This window comes from Aspergillus flavus, chromosome 8, assembly GCF_009017415.1.
Source record: "Aspergillus flavus chromosome 8, complete sequence".
NCBI classification, from domain to species: Eukaryota; Fungi; Ascomycota; class Eurotiomycetes; order Eurotiales; family Aspergillaceae; genus Aspergillus; species Aspergillus flavus.
This window is the reverse complement of record NC_092403.1, coordinates 2,662,741-2,680,675: the sequence shown is the minus strand read 5'-3', so window position 1 is coordinate 2,680,675 and position 17,935 is coordinate 2,662,741. Positions and strand designations below refer to the sequence as shown.

At 46.9% G+C, this 17,935-nt stretch overlaps 10 protein-coding genes across 10 annotated transcripts; 3 read left to right on the top strand and 7 right to left on the bottom strand.

The window, feature by feature from the left end:
• Window positions 1-4: 4 nt before the first annotated feature.
• F9C07_2237337 (uncharacterized protein) lies at window positions 5-1,167 on the bottom strand (the record flags this gene model as incomplete). Its single annotated transcript, XM_071510008.1, has 4 exons — window positions 5-151; window positions 204-890; window positions 990-1,072; window positions 1,125-1,167. The coding sequence occupies 4 exons, from the start codon at window positions 1,165-1,167 to the stop codon at window positions 5-7; spliced, it is 960 nt and encodes a 319-aa protein (XP_071367495.1).
• Window positions 1,168-1,835: 668 nt separating this feature from the next.
• On the top strand, window positions 1,836-2,906 carry F9C07_13051 (putative delta-delta-dienoyl-CoA isomerase mitochondrial precursor; the record flags this gene model as incomplete). The annotated part of the gene is made up of 4 exons (XM_071507940.1): window positions 1,836-1,939; window positions 1,992-2,245; window positions 2,351-2,734; window positions 2,797-2,906. The coding sequence occupies 4 exons, from the start codon at window positions 1,836-1,838 to the stop codon at window positions 2,904-2,906; spliced, it is 852 nt and encodes a 283-aa protein (XP_071367494.1).
• On the bottom strand, window positions 2,897-3,494 carry F9C07_2175717 (uncharacterized protein). The gene has a single exon (XM_071509375.1). It carries the CDS (start codon window positions 3,396-3,398, stop codon window positions 3,138-3,140), a length of 261 nt encoding a protein of 86 aa, XP_071367493.1. The 5' UTR covers window positions 3,399-3,494; the 3' UTR covers window positions 2,897-3,137.
• Window positions 3,495-4,449: 955 nt separating this feature from the next.
• Window positions 4,450-6,402, top strand: F9C07_13052 (heterokaryon incompatibility protein-domain-containing protein; the record flags this gene model as incomplete). The annotated part of the gene is made up of 1 exon (XM_041287749.2): window positions 4,450-6,402. The coding sequence occupies one exon, from the start codon at window positions 4,450-4,452 to the stop codon at window positions 6,400-6,402; it is 1,953 nt and encodes a 650-aa protein (XP_041150899.2).
• A 79-nt stretch (window positions 6,403-6,481) lies between these two features.
• Window positions 6,482-6,930, bottom strand: F9C07_13053 (uncharacterized protein; the record flags this gene model as incomplete). The annotated part of the gene is made up of 2 exons (XM_041295748.1): window positions 6,482-6,650; window positions 6,707-6,930. The coding sequence occupies 2 exons, from the start codon at window positions 6,928-6,930 to the stop codon at window positions 6,482-6,484; spliced, it is 393 nt and encodes a 130-aa protein (XP_041150900.1).
• A 398-nt stretch (window positions 6,931-7,328) lies between these two features.
• On the bottom strand, window positions 7,329-9,016 carry F9C07_2224608 (acyl-CoA desaturase; the record flags this gene model as incomplete). Its single annotated transcript, XM_071509754.1, is given in 6 exon segments — window positions 7,329-7,359; window positions 7,405-7,715; window positions 7,735-7,971; window positions 8,067-8,109; window positions 8,130-8,322; window positions 8,380-9,016. The coding sequence occupies 6 exon segments, from the start codon at window positions 8,528-8,530 to the stop codon at window positions 7,329-7,331; spliced, it is 966 nt and encodes a 321-aa protein (XP_071367492.1). The 5' UTR covers window positions 8,531-9,016.
• A 345-nt stretch (window positions 9,017-9,361) lies between these two features.
• Window positions 9,362-11,976, bottom strand: F9C07_2098463 (hydroxymethylglutaryl-CoA reductase; the record flags this gene model as incomplete). The annotated part of the gene is made up of 2 exons (XM_041287754.2): window positions 11,799-11,976; window positions 9,362-10,510 (listed from the first exon to the last, which is right to left on the bottom strand). The coding sequence occupies exons 1-2, from the start codon at window positions 11,913-11,915 to the stop codon at window positions 9,362-9,364; spliced, it is 1,266 nt and encodes a 421-aa protein (XP_041150902.2). The 5' UTR covers window positions 11,916-11,976.
• Window positions 11,977-12,462: 486 nt separating this feature from the next.
• F9C07_2206248 (uncharacterized protein) lies at window positions 12,463-13,601 on the bottom strand (the record flags this gene model as incomplete). Its single annotated transcript, XM_071509628.1, has 6 exons — window positions 12,463-12,640; window positions 12,693-12,828; window positions 13,041-13,143; window positions 13,206-13,271; window positions 13,337-13,393; window positions 13,452-13,601. The coding sequence occupies 6 exons, from the start codon at window positions 13,599-13,601 to the stop codon at window positions 12,463-12,465; spliced, it is 690 nt and encodes a 229-aa protein (XP_071367491.1).
• A 2,550-nt stretch (window positions 13,602-16,151) lies between these two features.
• On the top strand, window positions 16,152-16,735 carry F9C07_2237330 (uncharacterized protein; the record flags this gene model as incomplete). The annotated part of the gene is made up of 3 exons (XM_041295738.1): window positions 16,152-16,233; window positions 16,294-16,419; window positions 16,467-16,735. The coding sequence occupies 3 exons, from the start codon at window positions 16,152-16,154 to the stop codon at window positions 16,733-16,735; spliced, it is 477 nt and encodes a 158-aa protein (XP_041150904.1).
• Window positions 16,736-16,976: 241 nt separating this feature from the next.
• F9C07_2077548 (uncharacterized protein) lies at window positions 16,977-17,898 on the bottom strand (the record flags this gene model as incomplete). Its single annotated transcript, XM_041295751.1, has 3 exons — window positions 16,977-17,015; window positions 17,076-17,721; window positions 17,771-17,898. 3 exons carry the CDS (start codon window positions 17,896-17,898, stop codon window positions 16,977-16,979), a joined length of 813 nt encoding a protein of 270 aa, XP_041150905.1.
• Between the last annotated feature and the right edge of the window lie 37 nt (window positions 17,899-17,935).

The window sequence follows — 17,935 nt, the reverse complement described above, 5'->3', positions numbered from 1 at the left end:
GAGTCTAAAGCCTACTCTGAGAGGCTTCACCGGTCCACAGTGATTCTGTCCTCTTCATCGAAGTCAGAGCCTCCTGCTCAATTCGCGCTAAGAGATCAGCGCACGTAGGTATGTCGTGGATCAGTCCAATAACCTGACCGGCGGTCCATACCTATGCAACAGTTAACTCGGATGTACCATAGCAAGGTGAATAGGAAACTTACACCGGAATCCACGTCCCCCTCCAAAAATACCTGCTGTCCGCGCTTCCCATTTACATACGGCGCAATCTCTTCAAACTTTCCGCTCTCACTCTGAGTTTCGACTTTCAGAGCGTCCTTCGCCACTTTGTTCGCATATAATCGCGTAGTATTTTTCCACCGCCTCATCACCAATGCCGTATCCGTTTCCTGGGCTGCCACTATCGCCTCTTTCACCTTAATATGAATAGGTGCTTCCACCGTACACATAAAACGTGTCCCCATATTGATGCCCTCTGCTCCCAGCGCCAACGCAGCAGCTAGACCATGTCCATCTGCGAAGCCCCCAGAAGCAATAAACGGCACACTCAATACCTGCCTTGCCCGGTTTAAAAGGATTAAATTAGTCAGGTCATCCTCTCCAACATGGCCACCACATTCAAACCCATCGATCGATAAAAAGTCCGCTCCTAGTTTCACAGCTGACTTGGCATGGCGTATAGTCGTGCATTTGTGGATGACGATGATATTAGCCTCTTTGAGTGGTCTAATAACGGACCCAGGGTTATTTCCAGCCGTTTCAACAACTTTGACCCCTTCGTCAATGATAGCCTGAACGTAGGCGCCGTAGTCTGGTGGCATGAGTGAGGGGAGGAGAGTGATGTTCACGCCGAATGGCCTGTTGGTCAATGATCGACATTTCCGAATTTCCTTGCGCAGATCGTCCGGCGTAGGTTGCGTCAGAGCAGTAACATGTAACCAGGTATGTTAGTCTATGATGCCGTGCGAGCAGCTAAAGGGTTTACTAACTAGACCAAGTCCCCCTGCGTTACTGACGGCAGCGGCTAGTTCGGCGTACCCTACCCAGTGCATGCCTCCTTGCACTACGGGGACTAGGGTTGTCAGCTTGCCATTATACAGCCGAATATGCTTGAAAAGGCTCACTTTTAATCCCCAGTGTTTTTGTGAGCGCGGTATTGAAAGGCATTCTGCCGTTTTTGAATTTGTTCAGAAATATAAAATGTATGGTACTTTTCTTCTGGACACAGGAATTGCGACTTAACAAAGGGAAGGCGAAGATATTTGTTCGAGAGTATTTATGTAACGCCATGAGAACCAGGAAATGGTCTTTATTCCGACATATGACACCCCATAGCATAACTGCCTCCAATTGCGGGGGCACATGATCGAACTGGCTCGGGGATAATACAAGATTACTCTAAAATACTAATTGTTTCTAGGGCCAGACGTTTATTATTAATCAACAAAGGGGACATCAACTCAAGGAGTATATATCTAGCAGCCGAGGTTCGGGATAGACTAAGATATGTGATGACAAGATCAGAGGGCTTGATACGACGTTGTTATAAACTGTGGGGAATTGTGGGGGAATCCCGCACCATACGGCGCATTAACTCCTCCGGTTGACTGATATCGCCAAGACCTTCGGTGCTATCCCCCACACTTGTGCTCATATATAGCGTAGCACGATCAGGTCAGAGGCTGACCTCAATCATTATATCCACAAAGCCGAGGAAAGCCGCCCTGGTTAACCTACGTTACCAAATCGGAAAACGTTTTGAGTGTCGAATGAGCTCACTATCTAAAACCCTGACCCTCTAAGGACATCATTAACCTGGAAATTCCATTGTCAATATGTCAGACAAAGAATATAAATACTTCAAGGTCACTGTACCAGAGCCATGGATCGCTCACGTTGAGATCAATCGGCCAGGCCACGTGAACGCCTTCTTGGAAGAGTACGTCAAAGACGTAATTATATCCCACCGACGATAAACTGATAGGGTTTAGTGCATGGCGGGAAATGCGAACCGTCTTTGACCGTCTCTCGACAGACCCGTCCGTTCGTGCCATTGTTTTCTCCGGATCCGGTGAGAAGGGTTTCTCGGTTGGCATAGATCTGAAATGGGTTTCCAACAAAGATTCACCATTTATGGCCCGGCCAGACGAGATCGTCGATCCAGGCAGACGGGCAGTCACTACTCTTCGACGATTTGGGGTTGAATTCCAGGAGTGTATTTCTAGTATTGAGAGGTGTGAGAAACGTAAGATCTTCCTTTTCTGTTCATCCTATCTAGTTTCCCATAGATGAGATGGAAGACAGCATCGTGAGTATATTGTTCTGATCTCTGAACGCTAACACTAATTAGCTGTTATCTGTGCCATGCACGGCTACGCACTAGGCATGGCAATGGACGTCTGCTCGGCGGCGGACATGCGAATCTGTTCTAAGGACACCGTCTTCTGTGTCAAAGAAGTCGATATCGGCATTGCATCTGACATTGGGATTCTCGCACGGCTCCCAAAGGTCGTTGGCTCATATACATGGGTCAAAGATGTAGCCATGTCTGGCCGAAATTTCAATGCGGATGAGGCCCTCCGAGTTGGGTTCGTGAGCACTGTCCTCCCAACAAAGAATGATGTGATCGGTGAAGCATTCAGAGTTGCAAGGAATCTGAGCGAGAAAAGCCCGGTCGCGGTACAAACAATCAAACACTTTTTGGATTACAGCCGAGATCGCACCGTTGCTGAAGGTACTTCATATCTCTCCCTTTGATATTTAGCCTAGGTCAAGTTGCTAATTTTTTCCATATAGGGCTCCAATACCAACTAGCGTATAATGTCGCAGCGGTTCAAACCAAGGATGTTCCAGTTGCTATTTCATCTATATTATCGAAGGAGAAGCCCATCTTTGGAAAGCTCTAGTGCGATAGGAATAATATTTGTTCACTTTATAATCGGAGCTTAATGATTTCTCCCAGAGTTGAGTTAATATGACATTTACCCCAACACATGCACTCATACTTTTGAGTCATAAAACGTAGTAATGTTTTCTTGTGCATCACCTTTCTTCAAAGAGTCGTCCTACCAAGAATCAACGACAACTAGCCCTTTCGTCGAAATGAAACACCACTCAAATGTGACCAAGTAACAATATCAATCCGACATACGCCTCATCTTATCGCCCGCATACTGTCTCAACAACAGTGCCTCAAGGGGATGAACAGGATTACTTTCCAAGACAAAGGGTTTGGTATTAACCGGAATCCCCTCTGTTTGGATTTCCCCGGGTTGTTGCGAACTGCGAGGCATCCTACCCCAGCAGTAAGGCTCTTGCTGTTCAGCGGTCTGACTTTCGGGGGCTGGGGATTCACGACCCTCTAACTGAGCGCAGAGTAGATTTTTCTTTGCGTCCATTTCTGCTTGTCCGAATGGTTTCTCGGTTGATTATTGGTTCGCAAGAGAGAACTGAGGATACAAGGTCATATGCTTTTTTCTTCTCTGTTGTTATTGATAGATGTGTGGCGCGTACTGAACTTAGGTGGTTCTTTCGTGTGACTGAACTGGTAAAGACGAGGGAGTGTTAGTTCGTCCGATTCAGATATTGATTGACGTTATAGTGGAATACAAGCAAGAATAGTGTGAGAGAGGAGACTTACATATTAAATGTGCATAGATCAGTTAGTAGTGAGAGGATGCAGGGAATATGATTTAATGGTCAAGGATAGCCTGATCAACAATTCATGGTGTTTAAATAATCATGACGCTTACATTATATTACTAACAATGTTTAGCTCGGGCTCAAAACAACGCATGAGTGGTTGTAAGCTGCCAGCTCTTCGATTTGAACCATGGTTCTCCCTAACGATCTATACGCTAACACGGAGTCACCTGACAATGTCCAGAAATAGATAGACAGCCCTACAATTTTCAATGATTTCATAACGATTCGTTAGATTTAGCCTGATTCAATGTTATCTCGATTGTACCCCGGAGTCAAATTTTGTTTTCTGTTAACGAATATGGTCATTGGCAGGGTAGTTGTAAGTTCCAAGTTAAATAATCTGAGAAACGTCCTATTCCTTCCAGAAACAGGGTGGGTCTTTTGTCCGTCTACTCATTTAGCCAAATTGATGACATTCTACATCAGATAGCTCTCAGATCAGCCGTAATATGTTAGGTACCAGTGACCAACTAGCTGTAGCGAGTATGTGTGCGGTCTCTCACACATGAATGGGTAGGAAATGTCTATTGGGTGGTAAGTTAATCATGATGCATTAGCCTGTGATGAATTCGTGTAGGTGCATACCATCCTTGTCGAGTGGAGGGTCTGAGCCTCTACGACTCAGCCCCGGCGCGAGCCTCGGATTTCAGCCTCGTCTTCTACTCAATTTAAATAACCGATCCCATTTAAATAGGAGTGTCTCTAAAGTCCCGCAAAATGCAAGAAACTGTTCCCAAAAAGAAAATGCAAGCCGACACCTCCAGTACTCTCGCAACCATCCGGCGTGAGACCTCTTCGTCTATCGTGTCCGCGTTGCTTGACCTTCAAGAGCACAGAAAATATGATGACCGGACTTATGATTGGATTAAGAACTTGGAGGTAATCTACCTCAACGCTTCCGGTGGAGGTTATAAAAGGCGCTGGGATGATGAGGTAGTAGCTAGCAATTATGGGAAGAGATTGCTCTGGAGAAGACGCGTTGATGCAAACGATCTGAGCCAGAAATATATCGCTGTTTCTTATACCTGGAAGCCTCCCCCGAAACAGCCCAGCTCTCATGATGCTTATCTGGTACAATCAAGGGAGGGAACTTATGCAGATTCAAATCGAGTCAGAGATCAGGTGCTTGATAGGGTGATCGCATATGCCAATTACCGCCAAGCCAGGGGGACCTCCGTTCGGGGTTTCTGGATTGATCAGGAATGCATTGACCAAGAGAATGAAGCGGAAAAGCAGCGTGCCGTACAATCCATTGAGTATGTGTATAGCCACAGTGCCCTCCCAGTGGCGTTGCTGTCCGTGCGGATTGAATCGGAGGATCAATTGGAAAATTTGGTATACATCCTTAGGAGAAAGGATCCACTCAGGAATGAGAAGAGGGACCTGGTCCGCGGCGCTCTCAACCTTCTCGATTATATCATATCTGACCCTTGGTGGGAGAGAGGTTGGACATTTCAGGAAGACTATTGCGCATCAACCAAAATGTGCCTTTTGATCCCTCACTCTTCCTCTCTGAAGGTACTCAAAGAGACCAACCATCAAATGTTTGGCAAGCTGGAGGGCGAGCTTTGCATTACATCGACGGACTTTCGCTCCCAAGCCACTAAACTTTGCATGGAGTATCGAAAGAGCCCAGAATTCAAGCACACGTGCGAGAGAATTCTAGACCGAGCTTCAAAATACAATGTTCAGCTATTAGAGCTCGATAATGAGGGAAAGCGCACGATAAGGCAGTCCATGTCTCCAATAATATTCTCAAATGTCGGGAAGCGAGGGATCACATTCGAGTCGGATCGTCTGGCAGTGATCGCCAACTGCTTAGGCTACTTGGTCCGATTCGATACCTATGAGATCGAGCGCAAAGGATACAGTTTGAGCATTGCTATGCTGGCGTTGTTTTTACTGAACGGGGAAATTCTCATGAATGGTCCTGATAACTCTCAAAGCGCTCTTAGAAGCAATATTTTCGATTATCTGAGGAGCCAGTCTCTCCGCACGTTCCAGACACCTGATATTAATCAAAAACTTACATTCATCAAAAGTTGTCGTTTCGCCGACGTGAAGTTGTCAGAAGAGGGAATTCTAACGTCCGGTCACCTCTGGCGGTTGGGCAAAATAGTCGAGGATCCTCGGAGCACGAGACCACCACCCAGAGGCGACGATTACCAATTGAATGCCTACCAAAGAATGCGTTTGGGTCAGCTTGCTAGGCATTTAGGTTCAGGGGAATGTGGAAGTTGCTATGATTATATTGCAAGGGCTATCGATGAATATCTTGACCAAGATGAAAGGTGGGGGAATAGGAAGAGCACGTTTTCCAAATTCTACAAGGATCTCATGGCAGAGGAGATTGTCAAGGCAATGGATGATCGACGTTCGCCTCGGCTTCGGCTTGGCTCACTAATCCCCCAAGACTACGGAGGTACTGATTCGTACAGTGGAGTCTTTATCAGAGAGGCAGGGCATCAGTGGACAGACGAAACAGCGTATGTGTTGACCGCCGTATGTCCGACTGAGAATCGTAAAGACGACATCGAAAAGCATGTCTCTTTAGAGGTTGAGTTACTCGGCTCGCCCAAGAGCAGGGGCCCCAAACGGTTGGTTATCAAACGGTGGATCAATGGGTTGTTCTTTTTTGATCGTAACAGTCCGATTACTGAGGTTGTGTTTCCTTGGCCAGAATCTCTCTTGGTTTAGAAGTGGAAAATCATTTAGTTGGTATTTCTGCGTTTGTCTCACAGTAGGAAAGGATTCGGATACACATCGATAGCGACGACTAAAGCGTCATCCCAATAAACTCCCCCAGCCTCTTCTTGTCCAGAATTTCTCCTTCGACCAGCTTCCCTGTCTCGGCGGTCTCGCCATTGACGCGTTCGTATCGCACCAAAGCCGGGATACAAGGGACCTTCCAGTTGGTCCGGTAGACATTATTTAAATCCTTCCATCTACAAGGAGGTCAGTATTGTAAGTAACCAATGTGAATATCAGGAGATAAATTTACTCTGGCTTCTGTCCAACCTCCACAACCCTCAGTGCCGGTCCGTTCACCCCGGAGAACGTGGCCTCAAGAACAGGCCAGGCGGCACGGACATCGGGACACCAGGATTGACCAGTCGTAGGGTCATCGGAAGTCACAAATACGATGAACGCTTTTGCATCGGCGCCCTCAGGCAGCTCGAGCTGCTTTGGTGATGTGGGGAGTTTAAAGTCTGTGATGAGGGGCATTTTGGCTTGGGGATGAATGAGGGGAAATGAATTGGGTAAATTAATCCCGAGAAAAACATAGAACACGCCATTTTGGCTTCTATTCTGCTGGCAGAACCATTCACGTGGGGTGCGGCGGTCGGCCTTATCCTGCTTTCTATTGGTCTCATCCCGGGCTTGGTTCCTGAAACATGACAAGGCGGACACTATCATTATTTTACAATACCGGGTCGAAAGTATCGCAACATCAAAAACTTCGTGAATTTCAAAAGTACTACAGGGACAATCGGTCTTACAAGGGTGCAATTAGAGAAGATGCCATCTACTACAGCCTCTTGCCTTTGCTATCCTGAACAACCGCGGGAATCGGAACATGAGACTGTTTCTGGCCATTGCCACACAGGAATCCAATACGAAATTCATCCAACCAATTCCGTGCGGCAGTGGAGTCTGTGAGGCAGTTAATCTCTCGTTCCAATCATCGGAGTATAACACGTACGTGAGTAAATTTCGCCATTGAAGGCCTCATCTTTCCCTATGTGGCTGACCAGGATCTTTACTCCTCCTGGATGCAAAGGGATAAAGGTCGCTATATCATAGACCATCCCCGATAGGATGATCAGTTGCCGGCCATCTTTTACTGCTTCTTGGAAACCATCCCAAGTAATCCCGGGCAGCTGAGAGAGAGGCAACCTCCAGTCAAGTTTGTTAGCCTTCCGCTCTAGCTTCTTCCGGGCCTGCTGGTACGTTCCCTTGCCCACAACGTTGTCTGGGGCCTGCTTCAAACCATATGCAAGGCCGAGTTGCTTCCACACCCAGATACACCATTTTGGTGACATCGCACTGGTACCACTCCACGCCGTTGTGATAGTCCGCTGGAAACTCATGGTGGTAGTTATGGTATCCTTCTTCAAAGCAGAGAAGCGTGACGAGCGTATGGTTTCGGGGTGTGTGTCTACCATCGTAGGGCTGGTCGCCAAGCCAGTGTGCGATCGAGTTTATTGAGAAGATAGCTTGGTAGCAAAAGAATAGACGGATGACTCCAGCGTGTATGAATCCACCCTGCCAATCGCTCCAGAGGAGTCCTGGCACAACGGAGGGGAAATAAAAGACATGATTATAGCAAAGGTCAAGTAATACCGGTGCTGTAGCCTCACCACGGGATCTGCGTCCAGGTCTGAGAGATCCGTTGGGCCAGCCCTGATCTCCGGTTGCAGGACTCACCCGCGTGGACGAGCCCGTGTCTGACCGAGTAAGGGTCTTTGTCAGTGTCTGTGTAGCGGTGATGGGAACGATGGCATTCAGCCCACGTTCTTATGGACCATTGACAGCATGCGGCACCGAAGATAGCCAGAAACCATTTAAGCGGTAAGGTTGCTTCATATGGTTTGTGCGACCAGAGTCTGTGATAGCCTGGGACTCGTTAGCATACAAGTCTGTCGAATGGCTAGTCCATATGTCTGTTCACACCTGCTGTGATCGCTATACCGCTTACAAAGTAGTATATCACAGGAAAGCACCCAGTTTCCCGTTTCAATGGAGTATACACGGTAGCCAGGAACCCTATGATAGGGGACACTACTATCGTAACCCAGTTGAAAGGAAGGGATTCGGTCTTCATAATTGATATTCTTCGCGTTGAAAATTCAACAGCGGAAAAGGAGTTGGGCCAATAACAGGAAAAATGGACGAGAATAGCCTGGCTTTGTAGGGACTTATAAGATGAGAACTCACGTTGGCGTATGCGTCACCAGAGGAAGTCAGGCGGCAACAATTACCTTGAATATAACGCAGAAATGAACATGGAACGGTGCTATCACAAGTAACTGGGTCCGGTCATGTAACCCACTTAGTTGCATGGTCTTCAGTCTTGACGCTTTCGTGTCTATGCCGTATAGGCTTGATGTTTGCAAATATGGCCCCCAGCTACGGCAGAATCGAGCTGCAACCCGGGTAAAGTAAGAAATCTTGGTGTATTTTATTTGGTCACCCAGTTCTACGATATGAGCATCTACCTATTTTAGTGCCGGGCTTAACTAGGTTTACTCAATAGGTAAACGGTAAGTACAGGAGATATACGTGGAATATAGAAAAACCAGAATCCCAGACATTTAACAACAACTCTATAGACAATCTATATATTTTGAAGCTTAATATAAGCTTCATCTATACTACGATCAGTAATGAACAGTTTAAGAAGTTCAAGTACTAAGCTACTATAGTACGAAGCTATCCAAACTTTATAAAGTAGTATAATACTTTAGACAGTTGAAATAATCTACTCAGTAAGCTTACTAGAATTAGTAGTAAGTGCGTGGCTATTGATATTTTTGAAAGTTTTCATTTTGACCATTTTCCAGCTGCCTCCGTACTCCCCCTACCGAAAGCTCAATTAACTGCACGTGTGGTACCATCATTTACTAAAGAAGATGTGATAGCATGCCCACCAACCCTAAAGCTTTGACTCCGGGGACCACCTCCCCCTTGCGAGTTTCTCATGGCTCCTTGAAAATGTCTGGGTGGCTATCGCAGCGAGGGTGCTAATATCCAATGCAAGGGAAAACGACGCGATCAAACCAGCAAGACGGTGTTTAGTTCCTGGTACATTGCAGCCGAGGATCTCCAGCGATTCCCTTTGCGTGGGATATGCAGTTCCTCCTCCTACAACCCCAACCGGAAGTGAAGGGATGTAAGAAATCAAGCGGAGCAGTTTAGTATCGGCGTCATATTCGGCTGTCAGCTGGCTCCACGCCGCTTCTGCCACACTCGCGGCGTCCTGGCCACAAGCTATAAACATGGCAGCAATAACATTGGATGGGTTGACACTGTATCCAAGCTGGCCATTCATCGCCGCACCTTCTTTGCTGTTGAGGATAGACTGGTATAAGAGCTCAGTGCTGCACCCAAGCACTCGTTTGCTAACATCGTCGCTCACACTTCCCCAAACCAGAACTCTCACACCTCGAGTCTGAATGATATTTCCCCACGCCAGCTTTTTATCTGAGCTCATTTGATTTTCGGTGGTGATTCTCTGCAATCGTAAAGCATGAGCCTCGGCCGACGCGGAGAAGCGATCACAGACGCGTTGAGTCGCAATAGTGACCATATTCTGTCCAGCAGCATCTCCACATAGATATTCAAAACGAACATGCACACTCGAACCAACAATATGTGGTATAACAGTCCGCAGACGTACATGTTTGCTTGTTGACTCGGCGTCCTTCTTGAATTTGGGCTGTAAAGAAGGCACAAGGTCGAAAAACGCCACTGCATCCTCAGTGTTGGCAAACCAGAACGCCGGAGCGCGGGACATAGAGTCGTGAAGAATTTTGAAGCGAACGCCCTGGCACATATTAAGTGCTTTACATCCGCGGGAGCAGCTCGCTATCAAGGTAGCCTCGCACGTTGCTAAAGGCCCATAGAATGAGCCCGTGGTGCCGTCACTGCCTTGCACTTGCAAGGGACCGGCAACCCCAAGTGGAACTCTGGTAAAGCCCACGCAGTTTTCGATCTTCACGGAAGAGGTCTCCTCATCCGACGCCCTCGAAGTTTGGAACTTCGATGTTATCGCCTGTGGGATTCTCGTCATGTTCATAAAATACTAGATTCCTGTCTTTCACTCACTTTGGGTGTGTTTGTATGACAATTCCGAAAGACAACGAGCTGTGTGCAGCTTCATCATCCTCCAAGCTTGAGGCCGTTATTCGGCAAACAGCATTCTAATAGGGAATTGGGCTCAGGGCTGGTTTTGGTTTTGCTCTACACGTCATCACTCAGGGCTAGCGATGGTAGAAAGAAGCGGTCGTCGTACACTTTGATTAGCGCATTACAACCGCCCTCCACATCCGGAAATCATATTCCTAGAAATGTAGAGTTCTTAAGCAGTAGTGGAGCAATGTATGGTTACATCGTCTGGTGTTCGCTGTCACCCAAAGGCCAGCTTCGTAGTTTGTCTGCTTACGGACAAGTTTTGCGTTCAGTTGGGTATTTCCAAAGCGTGCGTGGGGATGGAATATTGCGACAGTGCCATTATAGCTCATGTAACGTTCTATTGATCAAACAGCTGCATCCGGTTCAGCTTCTTGATGAATGTGATTAAATATGGCAGTGTTGCTTGATCTGTTGCAGTCACCCTATATTGGCATGTTAAAGTCGGTTTATTGACCCGCTCCCAAAGATCAACGGCTCATCATGGCCTCCTCAATTTTCCCTGACTTCATACGTCTCGCAGATGGTCAATTCTATCTGGACCCCAAGCGTGTTACCGGCATGCTCGGCCAGAAAGTTCTGTTTCACGCACCGCGTATCCGCCAGACATAGTCATGATCTTCAGCTGGGGAAGCGCAGCCCCGAAGAGCATTGCAAAGTATCTTGATGCATACAGAGATCTATACCCATCCACATGTATTATCCTGGTAACTGCATCGACCCTATCCGCGAAATTCAGTTCACGCACATCCTCCCGGCTGGCGCTACGGCCAGTCGTAAAATTTCTACAGCAAGCCATAGGCAACGACGAGGAAAGCAGAAGTCCGCCCAAGGTAGTCCTTTCCAACAGTGGACTGGTGAACTTCATCTCCGTGTCTGAGGTCTACCGCCAGCTTTCGGGTACGAACTCGACCCTTCCGCATGTACTTCTCGTACTTGACTCTACATCTGGCGGGGACTCTTGATGGAAGAACACCAACGGTGGTTTGGGTATCGCAACTGGCATCGCATCATACCTACCCTGGCCCCAAATATGTACTATTGTGCTTTTTACACTCTGGATCTTTTGTGTCATCGGTATCCCGTCACTTCTTGGGGTGGAAAATCTTGCAAGTCGAAGTAGGCGGAAACTAAATGATACGTCCTTGCTCCGCGACAGTGCAACACGTCTTTATATTTACTCTGAGTCGGACGAAATAATAGGCTGGCGGCATGTAGGGGAACACGCGACCGAGGCTCGTCAAAGGGGCTGGCGTGTGATAGAGAAGAGATTCAAAGGTACAGCTCATGTCGGGCATATGAAAACCTACCCGGGGTTATACATGGATGCAATCCAGAAGGCATGGGTTTCACATTGGGAAAGAGGGTCTGATCGTCGTGCTACCAAGTTATACGACTGATACAAGATAGATTTATCTTGACAGGTCAATAGTACTGCCAGATTAATAGTCTACTCTGACCTATAATGGGATTTTGAGCTTTTGTTTCCTAGAGATGTGCGGGATAGTTTGAGACAGTTTGTGTTCTGTAATCTGCGCCCATGAAGTCTGTGACAAATTATACACATCCTGCTATTTTTGGCAAAATCATAGGGTAGCAATCGCCATTCTCATCCCTTACATGAATACCACAGTAGAACGGGTGTATGCGCAAGTAGATTATTTCCTGACAGAAGCTGGGATTCCATTTCTGATAAGCATTTGAACAAATCCGTCGCTGTAATTCCTGGATGGTAGCAACGAGGGGTGAAGTTACTGCCCTGTGATAGCTCCATGGATAGCAATACAATAAGGGCTCTCGAGACACGGCCCTGATTCTCTTTGAATTAGTATGAGTATAAGTTTATCAGTTGTATTCATGAGGTGATGCTGAAGATGGTACGAAGTCGAAAGAGTGCCTACTAGTAATATATAACAATGAGACTCGAGATCGAGTATATATAAGATCTACATGGACCGGTTTATAAGCAATCGAGTCACTTCTATTGGAGTAAGCCCCGTGACCGGAATACCTACATTTTCTGCTTCTGACCCTTTTTATACGACGCAATTGTATAAAGAGTTCGATTCTCCTACTAATCATTTCCTCTCACGTAGACATTTTCTAAGTTAATTCCACTAAGGGATAGTGAGATTAATTCGTCTTCCTCAGATTCGCTATCACAAAGACTTAGGATTACGTGAAGGCCCTTAAGAAATATAGACAAATAGACTTTTGCTACGTACCCCAGGATAATACTTCCAATTAGCACCAATAGTTTAGATTAGTGAAGTATTAATTTCTCCACCACACAAATTACCACCACGACTAATGTAACAGATTCTATAGTACAGAGAGTGTCCAGAGGCCTAAACCAGCACATCTGTGCCCGGAGATCTAGTTGTCACACTTGGCCTTCTGTAGGATCGAATTCATGTTAGCACCGCAGAAACCAGGAAAGGAACATTGATGGATGACACTCACGCATTTCTCAAGGCACTTGCGCTGCTCCAGAGCGAGGACGGTAGAGTTGCAAGCAACATCACACTAGATGAAAGGTATCAGCAATAGGGATCATTACTACTATGGTTGAGCCTTGCTCAACTCACAGCAACATCGCAGGCCTTCTGTCCGAAAGAGGGCTCAGGCTCAGGAGCGGCCTTACGCTTCAAGGGCTAGTTATATTCAGGAATGATTAGTAAGATGTAGCTGACATAGTGGAAAGGAAAGGAAGACATACACCAAGGTCACAGGCCTTCTCACAAAGACCGGAGGCAATGCCTGCAGTTCCAGCCGACTGTTAAGCAATTAGCGGTCTGTTGCATGGTTATCCATTTTGCCGACTTTCAACGTACGCAAATGGCCTTGCAAGCTTCCTGGCAGATCTTCAGCTTCTCGCCGGTAAGGGTGCCGCAGGTACGCTTGGCGAGATGGCCGTCCTCGAAAGAGGGAGCAGCCATGGCCAGGGCGACAAGGAGAGGGGCAACGAAGAGCTTGAACTGCATCTTGAAGGTTGGATGGGATTGACGAGGAAGCTGAAGCTTGCAAGTGATGAAGATTGTCTGGATGCGGGGGGAACTGCGCTGGATGGTTTCTGTAGCAGATGGGGAAGTAAACGGGCCTTTATATAACTTTTTGAGTGCATATTGTGCCCCTAATTCTCTTCTATCGGGACTTCTCTCCGTGACACTCCGGACAGGACTCGCTCACTTTGTGGAGTTAGGAATATATCAGGATCCTAAATCGCGCAGCATTTAGAAGGCATCACCGCGCTTCTCTCTGTTCCGAAAGTGTCTTAGAACGAAGCGTCGCTAGTGGGATGTATTATTCTATCGTCTAAAGCATTCAGCAGAACGAGGGGATTTTACCACTGATTATAGACAGATGCCTCTCAGTGACCAGCTCAAACTAGATAGATGTGTTCTGCTGACTACCACCGTGGGAGAGTATGTTAGTCTACAGAGATTCACGTTACTATGGCAAGATTGAGTTGTAGGACTACAATAACCTTAACTACGGAGTGGGAGTAGAACTTGACTAGCTCATACGACATATCAGCATACAGAAGGGATTTCACCCTTCGAGAAGTTGACTATGGTTTTACCCCGTGTGCACTATACTTTGCTAGACCAGGAGCCTGAATAGTCCCATGTGGCAGTCTTCACACTATGCTTTCTTTAGGCAACGGGCGTAGTGGGCCCTGGTCGAATGTAGTCTATCAGGTCTAACAACGGGCTGTAAGCGTCCCCTGAACGCAAGGCGTACGCAGCAAGATACTAATATCCGCAACGAGACTAAGGAAACCGTTGGAGCTACTGAACCTGACACCCTTAAAATGATTTTCATCAATATAGTCGATGCGCTAAGCTAATAGCTGTTGAGATTTACCCACTTCGTGCATATTGAAACGTTAGACTTGACATAGAGCGAAGATCAACTGTTTGATTGTACGATACAACTAAGATAATATATCAGGGGTTTTACGAGCCTCGAACGTCTACAAAGGACACATATATCTAGACATTCAACGATACACCATCCCCTTCAACCGACCACAGCAATCTGCAAAGAAACAACGGACCATTATCTATCCATATCTGAAACTTTTATTCTGTAGTATACGCATCGCAGATGCTTATTTCCAAATAAGTAATAATGGAAAACCACGTTGAAGCATTGCCCCGAATCGACTAAGCTTGTGGAGTAGCTGCATGCACCGATTATACTACGAGCCGTTTTCTGCAGCGTCTTACCATATACGGATACTCGTGCAGGTGGCAATTTAACTATAGCAACTAAGTTACATAAATTCTACTCATGCAGAATCTAAGACTTTTAGTAGAGCTTAGTTTCTTAGTAAAGCTTAGCCACACTCCTAGGTCCTGATCCGGAGGTCTATGTCCCTTAATAGTATTGGCGTAGCACCATGTTTAGCACAGAGTGTAGTCGGTGAGTATTCAGCTTTACGGAAGAGAAGATACGAAGTTAGGATATAAATGTATTTAAATATGTAATGCCAACCTAGCATTGCAGAGTTCCCCTGGATGCATATCGAGCATCCCGGTGGAGCAACCGTTGAGCCAAGACGGGGAACACACCGGATGCATTGTCTTATGTTACGCTACGGCCCGCAGTGGAGGACCATGAGACGGCCGGGTAATTTCAACGTTTCTTCAAACACCGGGCTCCAATGGTGGCATGTACAGGCGTTGATCTGTGTCGGCGGGCCAGCGAGAGTGTTTCCTAGCTCAGCATGAGGCACGCGGCAATCCAGAATGGCCTTTTGACATTTCCTACTGCTCCAGGATGAAACATTTATATTAACCGGTGGCCTTTGCCTCGATGTACCCGGCAGGCTAAAGACAGTTGATCCCGAAGCTGAATGTGAGACAAGTTCGGGACGCAGCCAAGCAAAAGGCCTCATATGTTCATGAATACAGAAACATCGACTTCCAAAAAGGAGTGTGGGACTTCTGCATGAAGCCAAGAGTGATCACCGCCAAGGACTATGAGATGGTGAAGGGATTAACCGATATAAACGAGCCAAGTACTCCCTACGGCGCAAGAGCTTCTTGGCCAGCAGATCAGACGTCAAACGACAGCTAGGCAACACCACGGAAGTGGGAAGGATCCGGAAATCGGCACAGACGAACAATCATATTATTAAATGACATATTTCCATTGATAAGGAATATCGCGAGTTGCAGAGCTCGAAGGAATGGTGTTTCACCGAGTAAACTCCCGGAAATTTCCCCCGTTGTTAGACCCTGAATGCAATATCACTGCAACATAAACTAGTACAACTATAGCTTAAATGATCTGCACAAAGGCTAGGTAAGCTTAATATAGACGGGAGACTAAAAAGCTTGACTATTTTGTAACCAGGTGGGTAAGAATGATTGCGAGGACCCACATGGTTCAGTCCAGCTTTGCCACCATCATCCCGTGTTATATATGACTGTCAATGCTCTCCTTTCCACTATGGCAAGGTCTAAATGTTTCCTTCATATCTCCTATAAGCTATTACTGATTATAGCTCCGCTTCTTCACTGACAATGGCCCCGCCTGGTGTGTTCTTCTCCTTGAGAGTCTCACAAGCGATATACGCTGTTGCTACATTCGCACTCTTGTGTGCCGGTAAGCGAAGATATTAGCAGTTTCATGATCAAACATAGCTAACCTGCCCATTTCTCACAGCTGGTCATTCCTACCTTACCGCGTTCGACCATGTCCCGTGGGAAGTATCTCTTGCGATACTATCCTCGTGCCTCTCGCTCGTAGCCGTCACTTATAAGGCTTACACGTCCCTCTCCCCTTCGCAAGGTACGTTCGACAGCCCGCTCACTAGGACCGTACTGAGAATCATCTAGGCCTCAGCAAGGCATCCACATTCGCCCTCTACTGGCTGGTGTCTTTCGTATCCCTGGTAGCGTTTGTCTGCCTCGCGAAATTCCTATCGGGGGCTTCTGAATGCGAAGGCTCTCTCTGTATTGTCACGAAGATATCCACAGTTGTGATATTCTTTAGCTATGCTGTATGGGCAGCTGCTACTACACTAGTCGGTATCGAGGTATCGAAAGATCACGGGAAAGCCAAAACTGCCGTGCAGGAGAAGCTGAAGGCTCTGTCTGATGAGTAACTCACTTATGGTATGATCAAACATACATGACCAAATCTTGGTATCTCATGATCGTGGGATATGTTGGATGTTTTAGCTGACTCTTATTGACAACAAGTGAGGGAGATCATGTACACTTCATTGGTTACATTCGGACTGTCTGGCCATTTATGTAGCAATAGCCTAAGTTCATAGTACAGTAAATCAGGACTCACAATTTCCTCCACCAGAAGTGTTAGCCAAAACTTTGATATAAAGTTGCTCATGTGGACCTCTTGAAAGGTTGACGTCTTGCGTCAAACTGCAACTTGGTGATTAGCTATACTTTTGTACGGTGAAAGATGAAGAAGATCCGGCTTACTTTGATATTCTCAGTCTGGTCCAGCACCACAGCTCGCTCTCCAAAGCCAATCCACGTAGCTGGCAGATCAAGAGACTCGATCTTTTCTTCGAAGTCTATTTGGGCTTTGCGGATGACCCCCATTGATTCTTTCCCCCGCAATGTAATTGTGAAAACAAATTGAAAGCGCACTGGAGGCTCTCCTCCAAAGTAAGCACCCAGATTGAAATCAGTATCATCAGGGGTGTTCACAACCATCGCCAGCACTTCCTGTGACGCATAGCAATTAATACATGATACAAGCTGCGAGATTATGGTCCCCGACGGTGTCTGCTGATTCCGTAGTGCAACAAAATACATAGCGACAAAGGCATTCCCATCCAGCTGGTGTGTTTGGGAGGCAGAGGCACCGGTAATGGATAAAGGAACCGTATCCTCTCTCATAAACATGGGAAGAACCGCGCTGAAGTCTGAGAAGTTTGCGCCATCAGGTCCCACTTTCTGGGCTACCCACTCCGACTGGAAGACGTGCTTGAGGTGTTCCGGTGAGTCGAAATACAGCTCCGTTACACCATCACTAAATGCCCACGGTGGGTGGACATTTGGAACCTTCTGTGTTGGATCCGCATGATATGCTGTATCGAAGAAATGCGTTTGGAAGTATTTGCTGGGTCATATTCAGCGGCGGCAACAATGAGAAGAGCAGACTTTCCTACCTAGGTGTCTCGGCTGGAGTCGGCCCAGTGCTAATTGCACCATGCTTCTGATAGTGATAATCACGGTATTCCTCCTTTGTCAGACCGGCCTTTCGGCGCAGCGCAACCAGTTGTTTCACGGGGGGCATGGCTTTCGTCGATTGCACGTGTCACAGTATGTCCCAC

Coding starts and splice junctions, on each gene's coding strand:
- F9C07_2175717 (XM_071509375.1), bottom strand. CDS start 3,398: ATGGACGCAAAGAAAAATCTACTCTGCGCTCAGTTAGAGGGTCGTGAA.